Raw genomic sequence first — 26,822 nt, 5'->3', positions numbered from 1 at the left:
CTCTGGGCGGTCTGCGGTCTCATCCATAGCTCGGCTCTCCGCTAGCTGGCCTCGCTCCATTGCTCTGCGGTCTCTAGCTGCGCGTGCGCAGGCCGAGTGGCGGATGTAATTGGAAGGGGTGATTGGTGCACCCAGCCCGCGTGGGCCGGCTGACCGTGGTCTGACTGGATCCCGGGCACCCCGTACCTTCCCCGGGAGCCTCGGGGCCTAGGGCCAGCCGGGCTCCTCGTATCCGCAGGCCCGGGGCCAGCGACAGATGCTCTTTTTGTTGGCCGCCGGCCAGATGGAAGAGCCTCCTGGGAAGCCCCTCAGCTGTGAGGAGAAGGAAAAGGTGCCGGGGATGCGGGAAGGGTTGACTCAGAACTTTGACCCCCTTTCCCAGGATTTGAGGCCTGTCTTTGTTTCCTCCACTATCAGAGGGCGGCAGTGACCTCTCACCCACTTCCCTGGACTGAGGGGGCACAGGAAGTGAAAGTGTGGGAGAGCCCTGTGCTCCCGTGGTGGCGTTTGAAGAACGAAGTTTCTTTACAGCAGAAATGCAAAAGTACAAAATGTAAAACTGTAGATAAAGCTAAAGTTCGCTTTGACACCCTCCCCCGCCCACCTTGCACACTCTCAATCTTGGCTTCTCCCACCCCACCCCCTTAAGTAAATCTCTTAAGAATCTGGATTTCAGACCTTTTTGTGCACCTGTGTGTGTGTGTGTGTGTGTGTGTGTGTGTGTGTGCGCGCGCGCGCGCGCGTGTGCGCGTGTTGAACGGGCGGTGGGGGTGTGGAGGGGTGCAGTTGTGTTCTTTAACCACCAAAAAGTAATACGTTTTTTTGGAAAGGTGAATGTTCGTAAATGGTATGATCCGGATGGTTCTGCAACTTCCGTTTTCCTTCTTCGTGTTTAACATCCACATTAGTCCATGTTTACCTACCTTATTATTTATTTATTTTTTTGCGGTACGCGGGCCTCTCACTGCCGTGACCTCTCCCGTTGCGGAGCACAGGCTCCGGACACGCAGGCCCAGCGGCCATGGCTCACGGGTCCAGCCGCTCCGCGGCATGTGGGATCTTCCCGGACCGGGGCACGAACCCGTGTCCCCTGCATCGGCAGGCGGACTCTCAACCACTGCGCCACCAGGGAAGCCCACCTACCTTATTTTTAAAAGTTTTTTATAGTATCCAGCAGCGTGGAAGTGCCGCCTTTTCTTTACATATTACTCTGTCGAGAGCCTTTTAGGTTGTTTGCAGCTTTTCTTTGTACGACAGTGCTGCTCTGAATATCCTTATACATGACACCTTGTACGTGGGCCGGCGAATGTTAACTCGAATGCATCTTGGGCTGGCTCTTCCAAGCATCGTGCTGAAACTCTTCATTCACAATAACTCATCAGTCCTCTTATCCCATTCTGCCTTGCGGTGGGGGTGACAGAGGTCATTTACAAGTCAACAAGCTAATTCCCAGACGTTGATAAGAACGGTGATAAGTAGGAAGCTGTGAGAAGCAGTCTAGGTGTGAACCATGCCGTTTATGAATTGTGTCATCTTGGACGAATTGCTTTCCCTATGATCTTCCCAAAGCTAGCTCTTTCCTCCTTCAGGTCTGGGCTCAAATGGTAGTCCTCAGAAATGCCTTCCTCACCACTGTCTCTAAAGTAGTCCATTCTTCTGTAGCCCAGACACTCTCACATCACCCTGTTTGTCTAGGTATTGATGACCGTGTGAAATCATCTCACCTGTTTATTTGTTTCCTTGTTTATTATCTGTACCCCTCACTATGTGTAAGCTGCCTGGGAGCAGGGGTCTTGACCACTCTGTATACCTAGCCCCTGGAACTGGAACTGACACACGGTAGGTAGCAGTTATGGTTCTAGGTGCTGGAGATACCTGGACCAATGACTGATTCATTAGTCGAATGACTGTCTGAGGATGACAGCCCCTGCTACCTTCAGGGATCTCACAGTGAGATGGGAGGAAACAGAAGCAAACAGACAATCTGTGTAATAAGTACTGTGATAAAGCAAGCACAGAGGAGAGATGGAATGCCTAACTTGGATTTGGAGAAGGACCTAGAAGTTTACCCCAGGGAAATAAAAATCTAAGCTGAGTCTTGAGAAATCAGTAGGAATTAGCAAAGTGAGTTGGGGAGGAAATGCTCCAGGTGATAGGAACAACTTATGCAGAGATGCTGAGATGTTGTAGAGCTTGATGTTCTGTGAGAACTGAAAGTAGAATGAGTCAGTGCCGCTTCCTCCACTGCCTCTAGATGAGGGGCCAGCTGGGCGCCGCATGCTTGTGTCTGATAGGCACTGCATCCCTTCTCTCTGATGCCTCCTTTCTACCTGCTCAGTTTTGTTTGGTGTTTTTCTTCTTCCAGTTGAAGGAAAAATTAGCATTCTTGAAAAGGGAATACAGCAAGACACTGGCCCGCCTTCAGGTAAGTGAATCTTATTCTCTCAAATTGGTATTGTGGTACAAAGAATATAAAAACAGCTCTTCGTTTAATAAAGCTTTTAACCAAAATTTATTTCTTTTTTGTAAAATTGTTTCGTGAGCTGCTTTTGTTTTCTCTAGCGTGCCCAGAGAGCTGAGAAGTTTAAGAATTCCATTAAGAGAACAGTAGAAGGACAAGATTCCTCGCTCCAGCAGGAAGTTTCAACGCAGCTAACTGACACAGGTAAAGCGAGTCCATTCACTTATACTTGCTTTATTATTTATTTCCCAGGTAAACTTGGCTGTGGTTCTTTTTCTCACGGTCAGAAGATAAGCAGTAGCAGTAGAGTCTTTAAAGTGTACAATTCAGTGGTTCTTTGTATATTCAAAAAATTGTATAATCTAGTCACTATCTAATTACAGAACATTTTCACCACCCCTAAAAGAAACCCTGTGCCCATCCTACCGTTAACCCCTGGGCAACTATTAACCTACTTTTTGTCCCTGTGGGTTTTCCTATCCTGGACATTGCATATAAATGGAACCATACAATATGTGGCCTTTTGTGACTATCTTTGACTTAGCATAAAGTTTTCAACTGTCATCCATCCATCTATACATTCATCTAAGCATGCATCAGTACTTCATTCCTTTTTGCAGCTGAATAATATTCCATTATATAGATGTACCATAATTTGTATATCCATTTGTCAGTTAATAGACATTTGGGTTGTTGCTACTTTTTGGCTATTATGAATTTTGGCCATTATGCTGCTATGAACATTCATGTACAAGTGTTTATGTGGACATATATTTTCAGTTCCTTCAGGTATGTACCTAGGCGTGGAATTTCTAGGTCATACGATAATTCTATGTTTAACTTTTTTGAGGAGCTGCCAAACTGTTTTCTACAGTGGCTGTACCATTTTACATTCCCACTGCAATGCACAAGGGTTCCAGTCTCTCCACATCCTTGCTAATACGTGTAATTTTCTATTTTTAAGATTATAACCATTCTGGTAGATATGAAGTGGTATCTAATTGTGGTTTTGATTTGCATTTCCTAGTGACTAATGATGTTGAACATCTTTTTGTGTGCTTGTTGACCATTTGTATATCTTCTTCAGAGAAATATCTCTTCAAGTCCTTGCCGATATTTTAGTTAGGCATTTGTCTTTTTATTGGTGAGTTGTAAGGGTTCTTCATATATTCTAGTTATTAGACCCTTATCAGATACATGATTTGTAAATATTTTCTCCCATTCTGTGAGCAGTAAACTGTATTTCAGTTGGATTGCATATTTAGTTGCTCTGTTCCTCTCTTAACTTTTAGCGATTATATTTATTGCTTAAATATTGGAAAGATGACTTTTTTTTTTTTTTTTTTTGCGGTACGCGGGCCTCTCACTGCTGTGGCCTCTCCCGTTGTGGAGCACAGGTTCTGGACACGCAGGCTCAGTGGCCATGGCCCACGGGCCCAGCTGCTCCACGGCACGAACCCATGTCCCCTGCATCGGCAGGTGGACTCTCAACCACTGCACCACCAGGGAAGCCCGGAAAGATGATTTTTTTAAATTATATATGCACAAAGAAAAAAGTCTGACTGGGAACATTTTAATAAAAAACAATAATCATTTCTTATGTTAGAAGTCAGGTAATTTATAATCATAAAATTGGAAGCTAATGAAGTAGAAAAGTGGTATGAGGGGCTTCTCTGGTGGTCTAGTGGTTAAGACTCCTTGCTTCCAATGCAGGGAGCATGGGTTCAATCCCCGGTCAGGGAACTGAGATACCAGATGCCGTGCAGTGCGGCAAAAAAAAAAGAACAGAAAAGTGATGTGAAAATTACTTTAGTCAAAAAAAGACATGGGGCTTCCCTGGTGGTCCCTTGTAGGGACTCCCCTGACGGTCCAGTGGTTAAGACACCACGCTTCCACTGCAGCAGGTACAGGTTTGATCACTGGTCAGGGAACTAGGATCCTGTGTGCTGCACGGCCCAAAAAAAAAAAAAAAGGAGTAATACTATATTGTATACTTGAAATTTGCTAAGAGAGCTGACCTTAAGTGTTCTCATGACACACAAAAAATTGTAACTATATGAAATGATGGATATGTTAGCTTGATTGTAGCAACATTTCACAATATATACATATACCAAAACATCACATTAAATATGTACAATATTTATTTGTCAGTTGTACTTCAATGAAGCTGGAAGACAAAACTAAGAGAAAAGATGATTGCAATAAATCTTTTCGGGCTTCCCTGGTGGCGCGGTGGTTGAGAGTCTGCCTGCCGATGCAGGGGACATGGGTTCGTGCCCCGGTCCGGGAAGATCCCACATGCCGCGGAGCAGCTGGGCCCGTGAGCCATGGCCGCTGAGCCTGCGCGTCCGGAGCCTGTGCTCCTCAATGGGAGAGGCCACAACAGTGAGAGGCCCGCGTACCGCAGAAAGAAAAACAAAAAACAAACAAAAAAAACCTTGAACTTTGATCTGTCTGAATGAAATAGCATTGACTCTCTTTTAAATAAATGTTTTGTAGTATTTATATGTAATATTTAAAAATAAATATGGGGTAGTTTTTATGTCATTTTACAAGGAAAATATTAACTATGTAATTTTTTGTCCTCAGAACCTAAAAATAAAGTATCTCCTTGTGACACGTTGCAAATCAACACCCACGTCGATAAAGAAACTGGAGAAAAGACACCTATCACACTTGACCTTGAGCCTGAGTCCTTTAGCCCTGGACGAATCCCAGCAGAAGGATCACGCATACAAAGATCAGACGATATCCAAGAACATTTTCCGTACGGGGTCAGTGGCCCTGATGGTAAGAAAAGGCAGAGTAAGCTGCTAGGGAGAAGAAAGAAACAGGAGAGAACATTTATTTCACAGGAGAGAGAGTCTTTCTTTGACATTGATTCGCTCATACTCTCTGGAAAAAGACTAAAGGAACAGGAAGAAATCAATAGAGAAAATCCTAAGACACCTGTAACTGAGATAAGAACTTACCCGTCAAGTCCTAAGTCTGACATTCCCGATTCTCCAGCACCAGTTACAGGAACTAATGTAGGGAGTGTATTAATTCTGCCAAACGCCAAACCGCAGAGAGATGTTGATGCACTCTTAAGAGGAAATAATTTCCCCAGGGTGACTACTCTTCCTTTGCATGTTCCATCAGTCAGCAGTAGTGGTCAGCACCTCGAGCATGAGCCTCCTAAAAGTAACTGTGAACTCACTACTCACAGTTTAGAAAACATTAGCCCTGCTTCGCCTGTAAACTTAGAGACACAAAACAAAAAAATGACTGTCTTTACAGATAACCCAGAGGTAAACAAAAGTATAAGTGCAAGTGACCAGCCGCCTAGAAGTCCTAACTTGGAGGCAGGTAATTCATGTTCTATAAGTGAACTCACCTATGATAACTTAGTGGCAAATGAAAACCAAAACTTAAAAGAACAAAATCCCACAGAGATGTCTTTTAAATCTCCCAATAATGCTCTTGGTGGTAGAAACGAAAGTCGTCTGGAAAAAGAAGTTCCAAGTCAGTCTAAGAGTCTTAGCCTAGAAGTAATTTCTCCCGTTTCTACAGAAAATCAAACACATTCTTGCACAGTGCTTGAAGGCCTTCTATTTCCTGCAGAGTATTATGTTAGAACAACACGACGCATGTCAGATTGCCAGAGGAAAGTAGCCCTGGAGGCTGTAATACAAAGTCATTTGGATGTCAGAAAAAAGGGCTTTAAAAATAAAAATAAGGAATCTGCTAAAAAGTTAAACGTTTCCAATGAAGAAACTAACCAAAGTGAAATTAAGATGTCGCACACATACGCAGAACAACCAAGTTCAAAAAGTCCTCAGAAACTTCTCTCGTTAACTGAGGTCAACTCTCCCGCTGGCCCCACTAAAAATGACTTTTCTGGGAAGGCGGTTACCCAGCCATCTGGTAGAAAACGCAAAGGAAGAAGAAAGTCAGTCTGCACCCCTCTGTTAGATCACCATGAACTACTTTTGCCAACTTCTGGCACATCAGGTGTTAATAGGTCCAAGGAAGAAGTTGCCTTGCACAGAGATCAGAATGAAAAAGCAATTATTCATGGTAAGAAGAGAGGTAAAGGTAAATTGAGTTGTGGTTGATGGTGGTGGTAGCTAGCACTATGTACCTGGCACTTTCTAAATGTTGTACATACACTCACTGAATCATCACACCAACTGTACATGAGGTAGAATCTATTTTTATCTTCACTTTACAGATGAGGAAGCTAAGGCAAGGAGATCAAAGTACTCTGTCTTTAAAATGACAGAGTCAGAATTCAACCCTAGCTGGATGGTGCCAGAGTTCACAAATACGGGTGAAAAAGTTGACACTTAGGAGGAAAATATATTGGATATTTACCTAAAATTAGTGTTTATTCAGGTACCATACAATCTTTTATCCATGGGGAGAAGTAACTAATATAGGAAATGTTTTTGAAATAAAATTAAATCTGTGTCAGAGTAAGAGTCCCCTGACAAACTCTTAGGGATGATTGTCTAGCAAAATGAAGTTGTTCTGAGCCACTTTTGGGGGTAAAATATCTAATACAGTCTCTCTGAGGTTTGTAGGACACAGATTTTGAAGGATATCAAGTGACATGTTATAATTTAAACTTCTTTATTCATTTACTCAGGAGTTATATCTGATAAGCTGAGCACAAAATCTAGATCATTCACTCCAGTTCTGTGTGAGAGCTCAGCAACTTTCTGTAAAGGGCCAGATACGAAGTATAGTCTGTGCTCCATCACAGCTACATGAGTATAGTGTGCAAGTAACAATAGACAATATGTAAATGTGGTCATCTCAATAAAATTTTATTTACACAGCAGGCAGCCAGCTGCTCTATACCACTGGACACAGGCTTTGGTCTATGAGCTACGATTCATTAATTAATTTAAAAATAATAATCATGACTTTCTTATCATCATATTTTAGGCCAACAAGAAAACAAAGGAATGGGAATATAGGGCAATCTAATAATAAATTTGAAATGTTCTTTTGTATACTTTGAAATAATCTGCTGTGATTTCAGTAACCTGCAGGTACATTAAAAAATTTTTTTTTCTTGTGGTGACCTTCACATAACATAAAGTTAATAACCTTTTTAAATTAAGTGAACAGTTAAGTGATGTTTAGTACATTCTCAGTGTTGTGTCACCATGACCGCTATCTAGTTCCAAAACACTTTCATCACCCCAAAGAGAAACCCCATACCCATTAAGCAGTGTCTTCCCATTTCCTCTCGTCAGTCCCTGGCAACCACCAATCTGTATTCTATCTCTGTGGACTTACTTATTTGGGGGTATCTCATATTAATGAAATTATACAATATGTGACGTTTTGTGTCTGGCCGCTTTTACTTAGCTGGTTTTTGAGATATACCCACATTGTAGCTTGTATCAGTTTATGGCTGGATAATATTCAATTGTATACATGAACCACAGCTTTCTTATCTGTTTATTAGGTGTTGGATGCAGCTACACTTTGAGTGATACAGAATTCCTGTCGCTTTAAGTCTAGTAAATTACTCTTTGCTTGAAAAGGGGACTAAGTTTTCCTCAGTGAGAAGGGCCAGCATTTTGTAGACTGTACTCTGGTAGCCTGTTGGAATCATAGTTCTGGATCAGAAAGGACTTTAGAGATTCTTAGTCCAGTTCCCCTAGGAGGGACAAAGAAAATGAAGTGAATTGACTTGCCCAAGGTAACACAGGGAATCAGTGGCAGAGCTGGGACTCCACTCCCATCTCCCTTCTAGCTAGTGCTGTCAGCACCACATTGATTTTGCTCCTACAGGAGGAGCTGCTAGTTAACCACTAACCTATGGCTGATTTTTGAACTGTTTGCTGAGATTTCAGAGTCATGGGTGGGAAAAGTGATGAACTCTGCACTATATTGGAGTTTAGAATCTCACTCTTCGTTGGGAATTAATGTCTCTTGTTGGGTATTCTGTTGCTTTCTGTTTTAGAGAAGGAAGGTCATTGTCAAAAAGAGGACTCCCTTTCTTACAGTAATTACGTGTATTTATCTTTGGATGATGATGCTTTCAGTTCTCCAGTTCATAAGAGTGAAACGCTAAATTTAAAGCATCTGTCGCCTTTTCTCAAAATCACAGACTTCCAGTTACCTGATGAAGACTTTGGGCCTCTTAAGCTTGAAAAACTGAAGTCTTGCTCAGAAAAGCTGATGGAGCCTTTTGGATCAAAAATATATGGAGAGGGGCATCTTAAAGGGGGAAATTGTGTTGCTGTGGAGCAACTGACCCCTAAACGAATCACTATAGAGAAGGAGGATGGGAAAGAGGAACGGATCATCCTGCCAGGAAAGGCACATCCTAAAATGCCAAACCAAAAAAGCCAGCCGCAGGAGAAGGGGCTTTCTTCATCCATTTTACTTTTCACTCCTGTAAATACTGTTGCATCTGATGATAATGACAGACCGACAGCAGAGCTATGCTCACCTGCTTTCCCCGTCTTAGGCTCTACTCCAGCTTTTGGCTCCCAAGCCCATGGAGAAAAGGTGTCTGCAGAGGTTGTTGGACAAGCTTGCTCTACACCCCAGCTTTCTCACTTAAAAGCCGCAGTCAGCCTTGCTAGTGACCATAAACAATTTTGGAGCAGCCCACCAAAATTGGATAGCAGCCTGCATGTGGCAGGAAGGGAAGGACAGCCTTCCCGTGACTGTGACTCTGGTCCGCAAGCAACAGCTCTACCCATCGAGTCATCAACCTACAAAGAAAATCAGCTCCGTGGAAACACGTGCCAGGAATTACGGAAACATTCCATTGAACAGGTACAGACTGCTTCCTTTGTGAAACTTTCTCCGAAGAAATGAAGTATCTTAGTGAATATGGACAGCGTGACCACCTTACACATCAGTTCCTCAGTGTTTGAGAATGTTTTAACATGTTTCTGTGATATGGCTTCACTATAAACATTAAGTTCATTCTGGGGAAATTAGGATTAATTAAAAAATATATATTTTTAAATATAAGGGATCCTGTTCTCTTTGTTATCAACGAAGTGTTGCATTTGGAACTTTGCCGCTGTTACCATAGAAAATAAAACATAGGAAATAGTTTGATGAGTGAGTGATGCAGGCTGATATCATACATAAAGTATAAATTAATTATGTGACTTTTGTTTCCACAGACTGAAATAGCAGACGTTCCTGCTTGTGATAGCTTAAACCCAGGCACCCTACAATTGGTTTCAAAGTTAAAGGTCGGAAGACTGTTAACTTATAATATGTCTTGTGTCTTAACATGTGAAAAATGTGATGAATTGATAGGAAAAGGCGGAAGAATTTGATCATTAGAAAAACTTGATAGATTCAGAAAAACAGATTTAAATTCTTTGTTTTCCACAATATTTACCTGTGAATATATTTTGAGATCTTCTGAAGAAGTTTATATGTCAAGCTATTGCCAAGAACAACTTAACTCTCTGTATCTAAATTTTAAATCAGGTATTTTGACGGGGGCGGGGGGTCATTCATGACTCTCCTACGCAAATGATATAGTATTTCTAGAAGAATCACTTGTGGTGATTTGTAAGAAAATGGGTAGCAGTTCTAGGTTATGACATAATGAATGGTTAATTTTCATATGCTATGTGTTATATATGGTTCTGAGAAATATGAATTATAGTATTCTGTTAATGATATTTTGGTAAATCCAGAGAAGTGGATTAGACCCCTGTCCTGGTTAACTTTTTATACTTGAAGTAGGATGGTGTAGAGCAATGTTTTTCAATCTCAGTACTGTTGACATTTGGGGCTGGATAATTCTTTCTTGCAGGGGACTGGCCTGTGCATTGTATGGTATTTAGCAACAGCCCTGGTATCTACCAGTAACACCCCCTTCCCAGTACTGATGACCAACAGTGTCTCCAGATATTGCTAACTGTCCCCCAGGGGAGGGTTGCAAAATTGCCTCTAGTTGAGAACAACTGGTGTAGAAGAAAGAGCTTTAAATCCACATAAACTATTTCTCCGGATCACTGGCTGTGTGACGTGGGACAAATCATTTAGCCTCTGAGCCCCAGATTCCTTTTCTATAAAAAACACATAATGATACCCATGTTGTTTCAAAGCTATTCATGAATCAGTTTTAATAACTTAGTTTCTTAAAGGAATCAACCATTTCATTCGTATTTTCAAATTTGTAGGTAAAAAGTTATTTATTATTCTTATAGCTTTTTGGTCTGTGTATATGCAGTTAAGCCTCTCTCTTCTCACTCCCCATTTCTATATAAAAGTATTTTTTTCCTATATCAGACTTAAGAGGTTTGTCCATCCTATAGGTCTTCCAAAAAAAACTGGGTTTTGGTTGTGTTGATTGTTAATTGAGTTTTTTGATTTCCTATTTCATTTTTTTTTCTGTTTTTATCCTTAGTAAGTCCTTCCTTCTGTTTATCATTGTGCTTATTTCATTGTTCTTTTACTAACTTCTTGAGTTGCTTGCTTACTTTGTAAATACCTTTATAATTATAGGTTTTTGTGTTTTTTTCTGTTTCGGGGGGTTGGGGCATACTGCTTTGGCCACCAGATTCTGCATGTTCGTTTAGAAATAATATGTTCTTTCAGTTTTGTTCCCTCTTCAACCCATGGGTGCTTCATCAGAATGTTTTCATTTCCAAAGGTTCTTATGGAGCTAATTAATGTTCCAGTTAGTTCTTATGGTCTGTTTTTTTGTGGTTAAATCTGAATCTTTTCCAGTCTGGAGCTACATGTTTTTAAATCTATCATTGTAAGTGTGTATGGACAACTGTTGTAGTTCCGTAAGACCCACAAAGCTCTTTCTTTTGACCTGCATAAAATTTTAATTACATTTAGTTGGTATTTCATCTAATCCTTGTAATCCATTACTTTTCATACTTATTCTTTTTATTAAGCAGCCCCCAAGGATCCCTTTAACATAACTGTTGTTGCCATTCTGTGTTAGAATCCTTCAGGTTCCTGTTCTGTGGATGTGAGTGCCATGTGGTGGGAAATAGCTGGTTTCAAAGAACGGTGTATCATAACTGCTTGTGAATACGTAGTTTCTCTTTGGAAACCTCTGGATACTTGGCAGTGGGAAAAAATTTATTCCTGGCACTTCACAGAGGTAAGTCAGAATATTATAGCTGAAAGAGATCTTTCCAATCATTTGCATGGTAATATAGATGTGCAGCTTACCAAAAATATGGGATCTATGACTATGCAAGACAGAGCAGAGAGATGCGGTTTTTCCCCAACATTTTATTATGAAAATATTCAAGCATACAGAAAAGTGGTGCAGGGGGCACCCATATACCCAGCATCTAGTCTTAACAATTAACACTGTGCTTTATTTGCTTTATCATATATTTATCCAGAGATGCATTTTTATGCTAGATCTGCTGGAGGAGCTTGGAATTTCATATCTATTCTGACTTCTAAACTTGCTGATACCTCTGTTCCTTACCTCTCACCAAAATGTTATTTCTGCTTTTTTTTCTGTATATACTTTCTTCTGTCCTTGTCTACCTTTGTACGTATCTTACATGGTTGCAATCTTAGTGTGCCTAAAATTTTTAAGCCTGCCTTTTCTTACCATATAAACATGTTTCCTGGTTTCTACATATTCTTCATACTTAATTATTTATTTATTTTGAATTTTATTTTTCCAGCTTTATTGAGGTATAGTTGACAAATAAAATTGTAATATATTTAAAGTGTACATTTGTGATGTACACATGTGATGATTTGATATACATACACACTGTGAAAGGATTCCTATAATCAAGTTAATCGACACATCTATCACCTCACAGTTTCCTTTTTTTTTTCTTGGCGAGAATGCTTAAGATTTACTACTGTCTTGGCAGATTTCATTCTTGTTCTCCAGTATACCCCGGCTTCTAGCACTGTGCTTTGCAGAGTGTTGCTCAATAAATATTCATTCAGTGAATAAACGTACTTTAAATGGCTACAGATTGTTCCATTCATCCACATGCCAGAATTTATTTAATTATTCTCCCATTGCTAGAGCATAGATTGTGTTAACTGAATGCCACAGTAAACACCATTATGCACACAGCTTATCTGGATTTAAGCTTATAAAAAGAGGGTGTTTGCTGAACGTTTTCCCATTTGTTCAGATGTTGGAAACTATCCTGGTATAATGACACTAGAAAGGAATGTGACAAATTTTGGAAAATTCAGATTAATTAAAGATGAAACAACCAAATATAATTTTTGGCTGTTTTGTTTTATTTAGGTCCCAGTATTACAGATAGTTCTAGTGCCTGATGTTTGTAATCTTGTGTGTGTGGCTTTGGGAAACTTGGAAATCAGAGAAATCAGGTATGTAATTCTCAAGGAGTATTCTTTTCTTTCCCTTGATCTTTCTCAGCTTGTTTTTTTTTTTTTTTTTTTTTTGCGGTACGCGGGCCTCTCACTGTTGTGGCCTCTCCTGTTGCGGAGCACAGGCTCCAGACGCGCAGGCCCAGCGGCCATGGCTCACGGGCTCAGCCACTCCGTGGCATGTGGGATCTTCCCAGACCGGGGCACGAACCCGTGTCCCCTGCATCGGCAGGCGGACTCTCAACCACTGCGCCACCAGGGAAGCCCCTCAGCTTGTTTTGAGCACAAGTTATAACCTAGTCTTGAGTCTTGAAAGAATCTAAATTTAGTCTAAAGAGAGATTTGTTAAAAAACAAACAAACAAAACTATCAATGACATCCCTAACTGAAGTTTCCTTTTGAGGTTTGAACCTAGTTCTTTAATATTAAAGACTTACTCCTGACTTCTCTGCATTTTTCCTTATATTTGGTTTAGGGCACTGCTTTGTTCTCCTGATGGTAAAAGTGAAAAGCAAGTGCTCCTGAGTTCTGGAAATATAAAAGCTGTGCTTGGCCTGACAAAGAGGAGGCTAGTCAGTAGCAGTGGGACCCTTTGTGATCAACAAGTAGAAATCATGACGTTTGCAGAAGATGGAGGGTAAGAAAAGCATTGGTTGATTTTAACTATTAGATCAAGAATGATTTTATCACAGGGTTTCAGAGAAAGTTGAATCAGTAGCATCTTGTTTTCTCTGCTATATGTGTAGTATAGCAGGTTCTGCCTCAATACTGGGCTATAACATAGAAGCAGTTCAGAGGAATGGAGCCAGACATGGCAGGGAAGAAGGCAGTGGAGCAGAGAGGCTCAGCAAGTGTAGTTTGTTCTTCAGTCTCCCTTGACATCTCTGTGTATCCTTTAAGTATTACAAATACCTCAAGATCCTATACACTTTTCTGGTTTCACAAACTCAGTTTCCATTGCTTCAGGTACCATCTGGATGCTGGCTACTTGCAAACATATATTTCTAACTCTGAGCTCTTTCTCAACCTCTAGACCTGCATGCCTATTTATTAGACATCTCGTGGTTACCTCAAATTCAACATGCTAAAAATGGAACTCATAGCATCCTCTATGTCTGTTATACACTCGTTACACTTTATTGTGATTTTTTAAAAATTTATTTTATTTATTTATTTTTAGCTGTGTTGGGTCTTTGTTGCTGTGCGTGGGCTTTCTCTAGTGGCGGCGAGTGGGGGCTACCCTTTGTTGCGGTGCACGGGCTTCTCATTGCGGTGGCTTCTCTTGTTGCAGAGCATGGGTTCTAGGCACACGGGCTTCAGTAGTTGTGGCTCACAGGCTCAGTAGTTGTGGCTCGCGGGCTCTAGAGCGCAGGCTCAGTAGTTGTGGCACACGGGTTTAGTTGCTCCGAGGCATGTGGGATCTTCCGGACCAGGGCTCAAACCCGTGTCCCCTTCATTGGCAGGCAGATTCTTAACCACTGCGCCACCAGGGAAGCCCTATTGTAATTATTTATTTGTCTTTCCTAATAACGGAGGGCATGGACCTTGTTTGTCTTATTTAATCCATGACCTGTTGCAGTAAAATAAGCAAGAGATAAATAATTGTTTGCTTAAATTAGGAAAGCATTAGTGGAGATGGGGAGAAACAGATGGATTTGAGAGAGATGAGATGATAAAGTCATTAGGACTTGGTGATTGAGTAAATAGAGAGGAAGGACACAAGGATAAAGTCCATGTTTCTGGGTTGCTCACTTGGGTGGGTGGTGGAACGGTTAGTTGAGATAGCAATGCAGAAAGAAACACAAGGTTTAAAGAGAGAGCTGGTGAGTTTAATTTTGGATATGATGAATTTGAGGTGCTTGCAATATATCCAGGTAGGTAATATGAAAGTAATAAATGTTCATTGTAGAAAGTTTAGAATACATGTGTTTTTTGGCTGAAATTTTTTTTCTGGCATTAGGTTAGTGTTTATTATGCATAGTTCAATAATAATGTAGAAGGGCTGCTTAGAAACTGCTTTGGTAGAAAGTGCTGATTTTTAATACTGTTTTTAATGCAGAAACAAAGAAAAACAGTTTTTGATGCACCCTGAAGAGACTATACTAACTTTTGCTGAGGTTCAAGGGATGCAGGAAGCTCTGCTTGGTACCACTGTAATGAACAACATTGTTATTTGGTAAGCTTTCCCTCGAGGGCCTCAGTTTCCTCATCTGTAATATAAGGATTTACCTCTAATTTCACAGGGTTATTAAGATTAAATAAGAGACTCTGTAAATATGATTGTGTTTTTGTTTGTTTACTATCAAATGCTATATACTTGTCTTAACAAGATTAATTCAGACAGTCCAAGCAGACAATTTTAAAATAAATGAAATTTTTTTTTGTTGACAAAAATCTACTGCTGGGAGTTCCCTGGTGGCCTAGTGATTAGGATTTGGCGCTTTCACTGCAGAGACCCGGGTTTGATCCCTGGTCAGGGAACTATCCCACGTGCCTCGCCGCACGGCCAAAATACAAAAAAAAAAAAAAAAAAAAAAAAAATTGCTTCCAGTTAATGGCTGAGTAGCTTTCTCAGACTAATTCTCCTACTTAAAATACCTATGAACTCTGCACAAAATATAAAAATCAACTATCTGAAAGCACTAGAGAGCAAGAAAAAAAGAAATATGCTGGAGGAAGTTCAATACTTAGAAGAAGGAAATGTCACTGGGCGAATCTCCTGTTCAGCGGGCAGGCCCCAGTCTGCACACTCAGTTATTAAGAGCCTGATAGAAAATGTTCTGTCCTGCTGGCTTAAAGGACTGAAGGATAGAGATCAAGGTAACTACAGCAGCTAGAAAGCGAGAAAGAAAAATCCCAAAAAGTAGAGAACCAGAGAAGGAGCCCTAAACTCTGGCTATATTCTCTACCTAAATATCTGGCTGACCTTTAAACTGCATGTATGCAGGACAGACTTGAAGCAGCCCAGGTAAAGCAAAAAGAACTGAACCGGGTTTTCGGCATTTGGAATTTGAGTTTAGCCAATTTCACTGTTTACTAGGGGGAAAAAAATCAATATTTTTCAGAGGAACCTAACAGAATGTAGAGTTTATGTGATGTGTCATTCATAATGTCTAGAATACTATCCAGAATTACTAGATGTATAAAACATGATTTCAAGATTCAAATTAACACATTTGTGGTAGGGTAACTGAAGTCGAAGAGTCCCCAGCCACCTCTCTTTCCTGACCGTGGAAGAGAACCACACCCGGCCACAGGCATTTGTAAGGTTAATTTGTAGTAGGAGAAGAAGTTGATTTTTTTTTTTTTCTCAGAAGGCTTCTCCATTAACTATTCCCTTGGGGCCAGAATGGGTCTTGGTGAAAGAAAGTTAAGATATTAGTGTCACTGCTACCTGCCTGTTCTGCATTTTCCAGTCCTAACCCTCTAGGAATAAACGAGGAAAGCATGACCCCTGAGAGAAACTTTGTCCCCTCCCCACCAGGGAGCCTCTGGAATTTGACCATGACCTAATCTGCCAGAAGACTTTGTTTTCAGATGTCCTGCTGTCTTCAAGGAGCAGGTTTCCACTTTAGGCACTTTCCTCAGGGTTTCCACACATAGGTCTTGTTTGAGAACAGTGTTCTTAATAAAACTTGTTTTTTCTATTCTTTTTGCTCTTTCTGTAGTCTGGACTTTCATTGTTTGGCTCCTATACTATTTATATAATCTAGTAATTGGTCTCCTTGCCATCAATCAATATTCAACCTCCACATCATTTTTCTTGTTGTTGTTGTTTTTTTGCGGTACGTGGGCCTCTCACTGTGTGGCCTCTCCCGTTGCGGAGCACAGGCTCCGGACGCGCAGGCTCAGCGGCCATGGCTCACGGGCCCAGCCGCTCCGCAGCATGTGGGATCTTCCCGGACCGGGGCACAAACCCGCGTCCCCTGCATCGGCAGGCAGACTCTCAACCACTGTGCCACCAGGGAAGCCCTCAGATCATCTTTTATACTATTACTTTATAAATACTCATCCTCGCAGTCCTCCTACCTCCCGCCGCCAAAAATAAAACCTTCAATGGGGGCCCATTTTGCTTTTTGCAGCTTTCATTTCCCTTATGCTTCACAAAAATTCCTCTCCACCTGTTCCCTATTCCTTCACTCCCTTTTTTCATTCCATCCTTCAGTTCCCCCCTTCTAATAATAATAGCCTTTGGCATTTCATAGATAAGGGATGACAGTGGAATTTGAGGCTAGGAAGGGACCTCTCTACTTAACCTGTAAGTATCAGTTTAAATTCTAAGTTTAAGGTTGCCTTAAGTTGCCTTAAGTTCTGTTGTAGCACCTCAACCCTCATTGATGTTTTCCTCTCTGAGTTCATATTGCCCTTATTTTTAACTTAGCATATACTACCTTGTATTATGAAAGTCCTTGAAGATAGGTACTGTATCTTATATCTATTCTCAGTGTCTGTCTTAGCTCCTTGCTTAGAGTAGTTACTCATAGATGTCTATCAAAATCTATCATTTACCTTTTGGGCTCTGTATAACTTTACATTTACATATAGTAGTTGTTCACCTTCCCTATTGACCTGATATGTTAGATGTCTAAAGTGATTCATGTTATAATCAAGGTTCAGTGGTCCTTTTTGAAACTATTGCTGAAGGTCTAAATATTTAATCTTGATCAAGCTATATTAACAGAGCACCCATCTTTCAATTATTTACTAGGTATTTGAATCTCTACTTATGTACCATTCTCTGTGAGAGATGCAGATATGAATCAGATATGAATTTTGGTCCCAAGCCCCCTAAAATCTAGTAGGGAAATAAGATTGCTTTGCAATTCAAAGTATATAATTCCTTTACAATTTACATAAGGTCAAAGTGATAGAGATTTAAACAAAGTGCTTTGGGATTTGGGGAAAACGCAGTTACTAAATACGGAACTTGTACTAACCTTTGTAAGGAATAAACCATTCTGGTGTTCTTTATATGAGGAAAACCTTGCATAAGTACATGAGAATTTAGTTTTCTTTCTTCAGTTTTTATACATAGTACCTGGTGCATAGAAACTTCAGAAGTATTTGTTGAATGAATATATTATACCCTATTACAGTATATATTAAATAAAAAATGAGGCCTATGGATAGTACTATAGGGAATTGGAGGAGAGGAGATTTCTGTGGACTGGTGCAGACTGGGAGGAGTGATGGAATCTAAATTGAGCTCATACAGCTGGGAGGGGATGGGACATAATCTAGGCCTTAAGGAATAGATGGGCATTGTCAATAACAGGGATGAGAATTAGTCAGTAATGGGGAGCGCGTTGGGAGGGATAGCTTGAACAAGGATATAGAGCCAGGAATATGCACAATATTTTGTCCAGACAATGAGAAGCTTTCAAGTAAGGGAGCAGTGAGTAATATAGTGTTGCAGCGCTGGATTCACGAGGGTTATAAATACCATGAAAAAGAATTCGGACTTTATCTTGTTGCTAATGGGGAGCCAATTGAAAGTTTCTCACCAGTAGAGTCACATGGTAGAACAGTTAATCAGTGTCACAAATCCTCAATAAAGCTAAGGAGTGGTTCCAACAAACTTTATTTTTTTCTTCTTTGTATTCACCCTCTCCTGTCTTCCTTTTTCCATTTTTTATCCCATCTCAGTCCATTTTCTCTCCATTGTCTTGGACTAGCCACATTATCTTTTCTCTCCATTATCTTGGTGTAGCTCTAGTATAAACATATATTATAGAGACATAATTCTAAGTCTATTTTAGGTGTAGTCTCTCCCCCAACCAAATTTGGTTTCCTGACCATTGTCTTCCATGGAAAATATAGGCATAACAAGAAGAGTGATAAAATCCTAATAATAGAGCTATGCCATGTGCCTAATTTCAGTACAAGTAAAATGAGATAATGGAAAACTTTTCTCATGGAATGTGAAAAGATTTATCCCTCGTGGCATAGCAGATTCGATCTAAAGCTAAACTATTAAATTACACTGTTGGCAAAGTTAAACTGTAGTTTTATTTTTAGCTAAATTGGTGGCTAAACAAAACTAAGGTGCCGTGTCTCTTAGTTTTTCCCTTGGTCACCTCCTAAAGGATTCTGTGATAAATAAGAGAACATTATGTCAAAACCAATTTGCTGGAAGAATATTACAACTTATTTATTTTTTTGTGTCCAAGGAATTTAAAAACTGGTCAACTCCTGAAAAAGATGCACATTGGTGATTCCTACCAAGCTTCAGTCTGTCACAAAGCTTATTCTGAAATGGTAAGTAATGATCTGCTGGGACCACTTTGTGTGTTACTGTTGGCCTCACTGAGTGAGAGCAATAACTTAGTAAGTAGTAATTACCTGGCCCTTCCTGGTGCCTATTTTTTTTTCAAAATTGGATAGCAGTGTTTGTTCTTTCTTAAAATTTATCAGTGAGAATAAGTGATGGCACAATATGACTGGGTAAAATTTCTGGCTGTATGACTTAAGGGCAAACCTTGATTTCCAGCTGTGAATTTGTACCTGGAGATAGTAGGCCTATTATCAGACCTGGCTCCCAACCACATTACCATAAATGATTTATGATGTGAATGAATGCCTTTAGGAAGGATGATTAAGTGGTCCTAGACATGTTTTTCTCTGAGGCTTTAGGATTCTCATATAGAACTCAACACAGCTTCTTAGCCATTGCATTAATAGACTTGGCTTACAGTCCAGTGTTAACATCTGAACAGGGTGAAGGTATTTGTCCAGGAGTCAGGGATAACTGCCTGAGTATCCACTGTTGATCCATGAGCAGAGGCAGAAGCAGCCAGCTCAGAGCTGTGTGGAGACTGACCGGCCCAGCCGCAGTGGCAGCTCTGTGAGCATCAGCACCCAGAAGCTCTGAACACAAAGGATGCATCTTTCCCTAGTCTAGCAGCATCTGTGGAAATGAACTCAAAAGTTGTGTGATCTTAGGGACTTCCCTAGAGGCCCATTGGTTGAAACTCCACGCTTCCACTGCAGGGGGCATGAGTTCAATCCCTGGTCAGGGAACTAAGATCCCGTATGCCACAAAGAAAATGTTGTGTGATCTTAGATAATCTATCACATTATCTTGGGGCTAACTTTTTTTTTTTTTGGGGGTACGCGGGCCTCTCACTGCTGTGGCCTCTCCCGTTGCGGAGCACAGGCTCTGGACACGCAGGCTCAGCGGCCATGGCTCACGGGCCCAGCCGCTCCGCGGCATGTGGGATCTTACCGGACCGGGGCACGAACCTGTGTCCCCTGCATCGGCAGGTGGACTCTCAACCACTGCGCCACCAGGGAAGCCCAGGGGCTAACTTTTTTCATCTTAAAATAAGAGGGTTGAATTTATTTCTGGAATGCTTAAATATACCTACTAGGTATTTAAATAATTTTACATTTTTGTTATTACAACATTAATACCTATTTGATATTAAAACATTTAACACAGAAATGTATAAGATAGGAAGTAAAATTTCTCCATGAAGCCAACCTCCAGAAATAATAGTTAATAGTTCAGTACAGAAATCAGCAAACGTTTTCTGTAAAGTGCCCAGGTGGTAACTATTTTCAGCTTTGCAGGCCATGTGGTCTCTGTTGCAGCTACTCTGCTCTGCCACTACAGCCCCAAGTCAGCAGAGGTAATACATAAACAAATCATGTGGCTTTGTTCCAATAAAACGTTTTGGACAATAAAACTTTGAGACTTGGATTTCATATAATTTTCATGTGGCACAAAACGTTCTTCCTCTTTTTTCCAACCATTTCAAAATGCAGAAATCATTCTTAGCTCATGAGCCATGCAAAGATAGGCATTGAGCCAGATTTGACCTGTAGGCCACGGTTTGCCAACCCCTAGTTAAGTGTATAGCATGTAACATTTTTTGACTCTTGGTTGTTTTTTAATTATAAAGGTAATTCATTCTCATTATAAGAATTCAGTCATTCTATTGATAGAAATGGATGAATTAGAAATGAATGTTATTAATCTTAAGATGGCCCTATAATTAATTTTCCCTATTTTACCCCCCAAAATAACTACTTTCAACGTACAACGTACATATATATGTGTATATACATGTATGTGTGACATATATTTTCACACACAATAATGTTATTATTAGAACATGTAATTTTAAAGCCAGGAGAGGTCTGTACCACATTCTCCCACAGAAACAACTATAGGTGATGGTGTCTTTTCTTGGTCGTTTTTACTCTATAAATAAACAGGCTATTGCAGACTGGCCTGAAAATGCAGCCACCACTTAAAAGGTTGTTTTTATGAGAAAATGTCTTCTGAAGTTTCAAAAACCAACTTACAGATGAACATTTCTAGTCTGAGGACTCCCTCCATGTGTTTATATGCCCTTTTTTCTTATGCCAGCATTTTCCCAAAGAGATGGCATGAGATGTTAGTAGGCTGTAAAGTGGAGGAAGCTGATAAGTCAGCTAGTCATGCCTGCAAAGACTGGCTGTAAAGTCATGGGGAGCCCTCTGCTGGAGAAGCCAGAAGTCCAGCTCAGGGATACCCTCACAGTTCTGCCTGGGAAAGAGTGAGCCAGGGATTAAATTCTGGAAATTTAAGAGCCTGTTGACCTGTAATTCTTTAGTTTTGTCTCTGCCAGTGCTTTTTTCCCCACATACTCTTGATGATTTACTTGGTTATTAATTTTTCTCCTAAATCAGGGGCTCCTGTTTGTTGTTCTGAGTCACCCTTGTGCCAAAGAGAGCAAGTTGTTGGGAAGCCCTGTGTTTCAGCTGATTGTGATTAACCCAAAGACGACCCTGAGTGTGGGCGTGATGCTCTACTGCCTTCCTCAAGGGCAGGCTGGAAGGCAAGTGTGTTATTGCCGTTTAATGAGTATGACATTTTAAGAAGCATTTGTGCAAATACAGAAACCAGATATTTTTGTGTCACTAACATGAATGGAAACATGACATACTACAGATCATAGTAAAGAACGTTAACAAGTGGGATGGGGGGCTTCCCTGGTGGCGCGGTGGTTGAGAGTCCGCCTGCCGATGCAGGGGACACGGGTTCGTGCCCCAGTCCGGGAAGATCCCACATGCCGTGGAGCGGTTGGGCCTGTGAGCCATGGCCGCTGAGCCTGTGCATCCGGAGCCTGTGCTCCACAACGGGAGAGGCCACAACAGTGAGAGGCCCACGTACCACCAAAAAAAAAAAAAAAAAAGAAGTGGGATGAAGTATGAAGTTTAGTAGATCTGAGTCAAACCTCAGATTCCCTACATCCTATGATCCCCACTTGTATGGCACTGGATAGGTATTTTATGTGTTTTCAAGCCCTGTTTTTTCCCATACCAAAAACATTTCAAATACAAAGTAATTAATATTCTCTACAAAAAACTTACTATAATTTATGTTCTTTTCATGAAACCTAAATTAAGGAAGTTTTAAATGTACAAAGACACCTTTACTTTGAAATCTTGACTGAATCTCTGTCATGGAGGCAGTTGATGTTTATCTTTTGATAAATATTTGTCTGTTGACTGATGAGAAGATCTATTTCCCAATGCCACAGTTACTGTCATCCCAACAGTTTTCTGAGCTATGTAAAGCTCTGAAGTAGTGCTGATATTAGGCGAACCGAGCAACATCTGAAGGTGTCATTTATAAAGACTGCCTTTATTAATGTTTGAAAATAGACCTGGTAAATCAGGATCACAAAGTTTAGCTTTAGTAACTCACAAGGGTAAGGAACCTTGATAGTTACAATGTATATTTCTATGTTTCTTTGGATCTTGTGCAAAGCTTGCAAGATCATGGCATGTTCTAAAAGTCTCTCTCCCTATGTACTTAGCCAGCTGTGGCATTTCTGCAAATGCTCTTAGGTCAACAAGAACCTCAGAACTCTCATCTGCAATATATGCTTGCATAATACTTGCTTTCTTGGATATGAAGAGAGAACCATAGTCATTGGCCTAGAAATTGAGGATACAGATAACTACCTGGTCAAACATTTCCTTTGTCACTTTTCAAACCCATTTGTTTAGTAAATCTTGAAAGCCTATTTGGTGCCAATCCTGTAGGAAGCACTACTATTTCTAATCTCATGGAAGTTAGAAGAGAAACCTAGTGAGCTCGAGTTTTTGACCACAAGCCACTTGTTCTCCTTGCTTGGCCTTTGCAATAAACCTTTTTCTGAAACAACTAGTGACTGCTCTTCAGGGCACACAATGCCATGAGGCTTGCACTTTTGGGGAGCACAAAGGATGGAAAGGCACCTTAATTGGCAGTGGAGGGTTGGGGAGAGACTGTCAAGGAAAACTTGATGGATTTTCAAAAGAAGGGCTAGGAATCAGCTATACAAAGTTGGGTGCGAGCCAGAGATAAAATATATCATTCAGTTCACTCACAATATTCACTGAGGGCTGACTGTGTACCAGGCTCTGTGCAAGGTGCTGGTGATATGGCAGTAAGGAATAATCATTAATTTTTATTAAGCACTTCCTGTGTGTTAGGTACTGTGCTAAGCTTTTTATATCAACTGTTCCATTAAACTTCACAACAATCCTATGAAGTAGGTACTCATATCATCATATCCCTGTTTTACTGATGAAGTGGAATGACTTGCCAGGGTTGCACATCTCTTACTTTGTTAGAATTCAAACCCCGGTAGCTGACTGCAGAGCCCTGTCTTAAAAAGACAACCAGATTTGTTTTATGATGTTTACATTTTTGTGGGACCAAACACGGAAATAGGAGAATCTCCCATAGTGAGGAGTGCTGTGAAGATAAACAGAGGTGCTGCGATAGAGAGGGAGCAGAGTGTATGTGTGTGTGCGCTCTCAGATCTCTGAGTAGGTATGACCTTTCTACGGAGGTGACAGGCCTGAATGATGACCAAAGCCCAGCCAGGCTAAGCTCTCGGGTTAGAGCTGCCAAGGAGAGGGAAGAGCAAAAGCGAAGACAATTAGGTGAGACGGAGCTCAGCTGGTTTGAGGAGTGGGAGGCAGGCCCCTGTGAGCTGGTGTGCAGGGGATACAGAGGTGCATCAGAGAGACAGTCAGGGTCTCTAGTGATTATAGCCAGCAGTCCTGGATTGCAAACACAGGCATTCCTATTTCCAGGTAATTTTGTTCTTCCTGAGAGCATGGTTTGGGCCTGTTTTTTTTCATGTTTTTTTCTGTTTGTCTGTTTTTTTGATATGTGGTCTGAATTGTCTTTTCTCTGCTTGCTGTTAGGTTCCTGGAAGGTGACGTGAAAGATCATTTTGCAGCAGCAGTATTAACTTCTGGAACCATTGCCATTTGGGACTTACTCCTAGGTCATTGCACTGCTCTCCTTCCACCTGTCTCTGACCAGAACTGGTCTTTTGTTAAATGGTCAGGTGCAGATTCTCATTTGCTGGCTGGACAAAAAGATGGAAATATATTTGTATACCGCTACTACTGAGTTAGGGTAAGGTTGAAACACCGTGTTCTGGATATTTTCGGCCTCTTAGTACTTTTTGGAGTTGTTACTATAAAGGAGACTATTTGGAAGTCATTTAAAGTAATTACCTGTATTCATTCAGACAGACTTTTTACTCCGTTGGCAGGGGCCCTACTAATCTTGAATGTTCATTTATGCTTATTTGGGAGAAACGGATTTTAGGTTGATTTTTGTAATTCCTCACATTTGCACATTTGCTTTTAAAGGTGTATCTACATAAAGCTTCAAATGTTAATAAATATTTATTTTGATACATCCTGTTTGGCATATTTTTTCCTATCCTATAAAGATCATTTTCAGAAACAAGAACTAATTATTTTACAACTAGAATATTTAGTCAATGATGCTTGCATAGTAAAAGTAAATTTCAGTTAACTCAGTATACTAATACGCAAGTACTTTTTATGCTACTTACAATACTTTATTTTCACATATTTGCCTATTGAAATGCTAATTTAGAAATGCTGTTGTGCTTTTTCATTCTCACGTGCACCCTTGATACCAGTGCCTGCATTTTCACAAGTCACTTGGAGTCAACAACACAGCTTTACTGAGTACATCATCTTCACCTTTGCCTAAGTGGTTTGAGAGACGGCAGTTTTTAAAGTCCTAATCTTGTGGTATCATTGGAAACTTCATCCCAATCTACAAGTATTTATTTGCTTAACTTTCTTGAGTATATTAAGAGTATGTATTCATGATCTATATAAGGTAACTATTTGCACCATTACTTCTCTTTTAAAGATACCTTTTTATGCTATTACTGTAGTGGGTTTCGCTAACTTCATTACTACCCTTTAATACATTTGAATAAAAGATTTAATTTTCTCTCCTATACTAATTCTTTTCTCACTGTCTCTAACCTCAAATGAGTTAATACTTTGCAAGCACATCATAGATAATAGATGGACTTTCACAAAGATTTAATTTACTCAGGAACCCTGGGAAACATGTTATCTTGATTTTAAGAGGTACGAAAACTGAGTAGATCTAAGTTAGTAACAGTAGAACAAACACTGAGTACGTACTTGACATAGTAGGTGTGAAAATGATTGCCGTGAGGCCCCCACCCCTCAGAAGTGCACAGGTTAGTGACTTAATTTAAATACTGTGTTTTAAATTGAAAGGGTGTGTTCAGAGTTCGGCTGTGGAAGCTCAAATGGGCAAGCACAACACGGGGTTCAAGAAAAGCTTCATGAAGAATGACAACTTAGCTGAGTCTTGCAAGGTGAGGAGGTCAGAGCAGAAGCAAAGGATATTCCAGGCAGCAAGGACAGTATGGTGTGAACTACAAACAACTCAGATTACCAGATGATTATGCCATGGGGAATGGACTCAGGAAGCTAGAAAGGTAGCCAGGGAGCTTGTGAGGCATGTTAACAAACCTGGACTTTATGCTGCAGGTGAAGGGGCTGTTGAAGGGTTTGAGGAGTGAGGCGATAAGGTCCCACAGTAGCCACAGTGAATAATGGATTTATGGAGGCCAAGAGTAGAGGCAGGGAGACGCCCAGAAGGGCCTGACCTGTGGCAGGGGCAGTGGGAATGAAATAGCTGAATCAGAGAGAGATTTAGGGGGGAAAAGAAGCAGGAGGACTAAGTGAATGCATGATTAGGCAGCAGGTGAAGGAGTCTTCAGTTTCTGTCTTACTGGGGTGATGGTGTCAGCAATTGAAATAAGGAACACACAAGGGGGAATGAACTGATCTGAGTGCTTACAGATCATCTGGCAATAGGCAATTGGATCTAGGACTATGAAGCTCAGAGAAGAGGCCAGGTTGGATGCAGGTAGCAATTAAAACCTCTGGAGTGAATCAATTCTGAAAACTTGTATGTTTAAAGTCAAGAATGGGTCAAGGACAGACCCCCAGAATCAATGTTTAAATGATGAACGGAGGAAATAAAGCCATGAAGAAGGCAGGAAAGGAATGGCCAGAGAAGTTGTGTCTATTGGACTTAAATTAAGATACATTGGTGAGGTTTATGAAAAGTTTTAGTGCTGAGGGTGAGAGGTCAAGTAAATCTAGATTTCAGTGGATTAAAGGGTGAATAGGACAGATTACTTACAAAACAGAAATAGAGTCATAGATGTAGAAAACAAACTTACGGTTACCAAGGGGGAAAGGAGGTGGGGAGGGATAAATTGGGAGATTAGGATTGACCTATATACACTGCTATATACTAAATAGATAATTAATGGGGACCTACTGTATAGCACAGGGAACTCTACTCAATACCTAGTAATGACCTATTTGGGAAAAGAATCTAAACTGATTCACTTTGCTGTACAGCAAAAACTAATACAACATTGTAAACCAACTATACTCCAGTAAAAATTAATTTAAAAAAAGTGAATAGGAAGTGGGGAATTGAAGACTGAAAGAGCAGATTATTCCTTCAAGAAGGTTGACTATGAAAGGAAGGAGGAATGGTGATATTAAAGATACATCAAAGGCTACTGGAGGAGGTTTCTGGCCTTGTTTTTAGGCTAGGAGAAACTTTGGCATGTTTATGGGCTAAAGGGAAAGAGCCAGAAGCAAAGGAGAGGTTGAAGATGTAGGGTAGAAGAGAGGACTGGTGGTACAAGGTCCCAGGGGG

At 40.6% G+C, this 26,822-nt stretch overlaps 1 protein-coding gene across 7 annotated transcripts; it reads left to right on the top strand.

Annotated features, from left to right (window-relative positions):
* The first annotated feature begins 191 nt into the window (after positions 1–191).
* PALB2 (partner and localizer of BRCA2) lies at positions 192–24,905 on the top strand. Of its 7 annotated transcripts, none has more exons than XM_079946259.1 (13): positions 192–331; positions 2,366–2,425; positions 2,563–2,665; positions 5,054–6,523; positions 8,574–9,250; positions 9,610–9,681; positions 11,403–11,564; positions 12,699–12,784; positions 13,260–13,421; positions 14,844–14,960; positions 18,955–19,042; positions 21,461–21,609; positions 23,978–24,905. In XM_079946259.1, exons 1-13 carry the CDS (start codon positions 257–259, stop codon positions 24,186–24,188), a joined length of 3,432 nt encoding a protein of 1,143 aa, XP_079802385.1. In that variant the 5' UTR covers positions 192–256; the 3' UTR covers positions 24,189–24,905. The 7 variants fall into 7 exon arrangements, with proteins under 7 accessions (XP_079802385.1, XP_079802389.1, XP_079802390.1 ...); XM_079946260.1 differs by lacking the exon at positions 192–331 and having other exon boundaries at positions 1,880–2,425; positions 5,054–5,254; positions 5,744–6,523; XM_079946261.1 differs by lacking the exon at positions 192–331 and having other exon boundaries at positions 1,880–2,425; positions 5,054–5,254.
* The last annotated feature ends 1,917 nt before the right edge of the window (positions 24,906–26,822 follow it).

Source organism: Stenella coeruleoalba, assembly GCF_951394435.1.
Source record: "Stenella coeruleoalba genome assembly, chromosome: 15".
Lineage (NCBI taxonomy): Eukaryota > Metazoa > Chordata > Mammalia > Artiodactyla > Delphinidae > Stenella > Stenella coeruleoalba.
Note: the sequence above shows the minus strand (reverse complement) of the source record. Positions and strands in the feature narration are given on the sequence as shown.

Excerpts from the sequence above, each read along its gene's own strand:
- PALB2 (XM_079946258.1), top strand. The coding sequence starts at position 2,255 with ATGAGGGGCCAGCTGGGCGCCGCATGCTTGTGTCTGATAGGCACTGCA. Across the intron at positions 12,785-13,259 it reads TTGGAAATCAGAGAAATCAG|GGCACTGCTTTGTTCTCCTG; the intron begins GTATGTAATTCT and ends TATTTGGTTTAG. Across the intron at positions 14,961-18,954 it reads ATGAACAACATTGTTATTTG|GAATTTAAAAACTGGTCAAC; the intron begins GTAAGCTTTCCC and ends TTTGTGTCCAAG.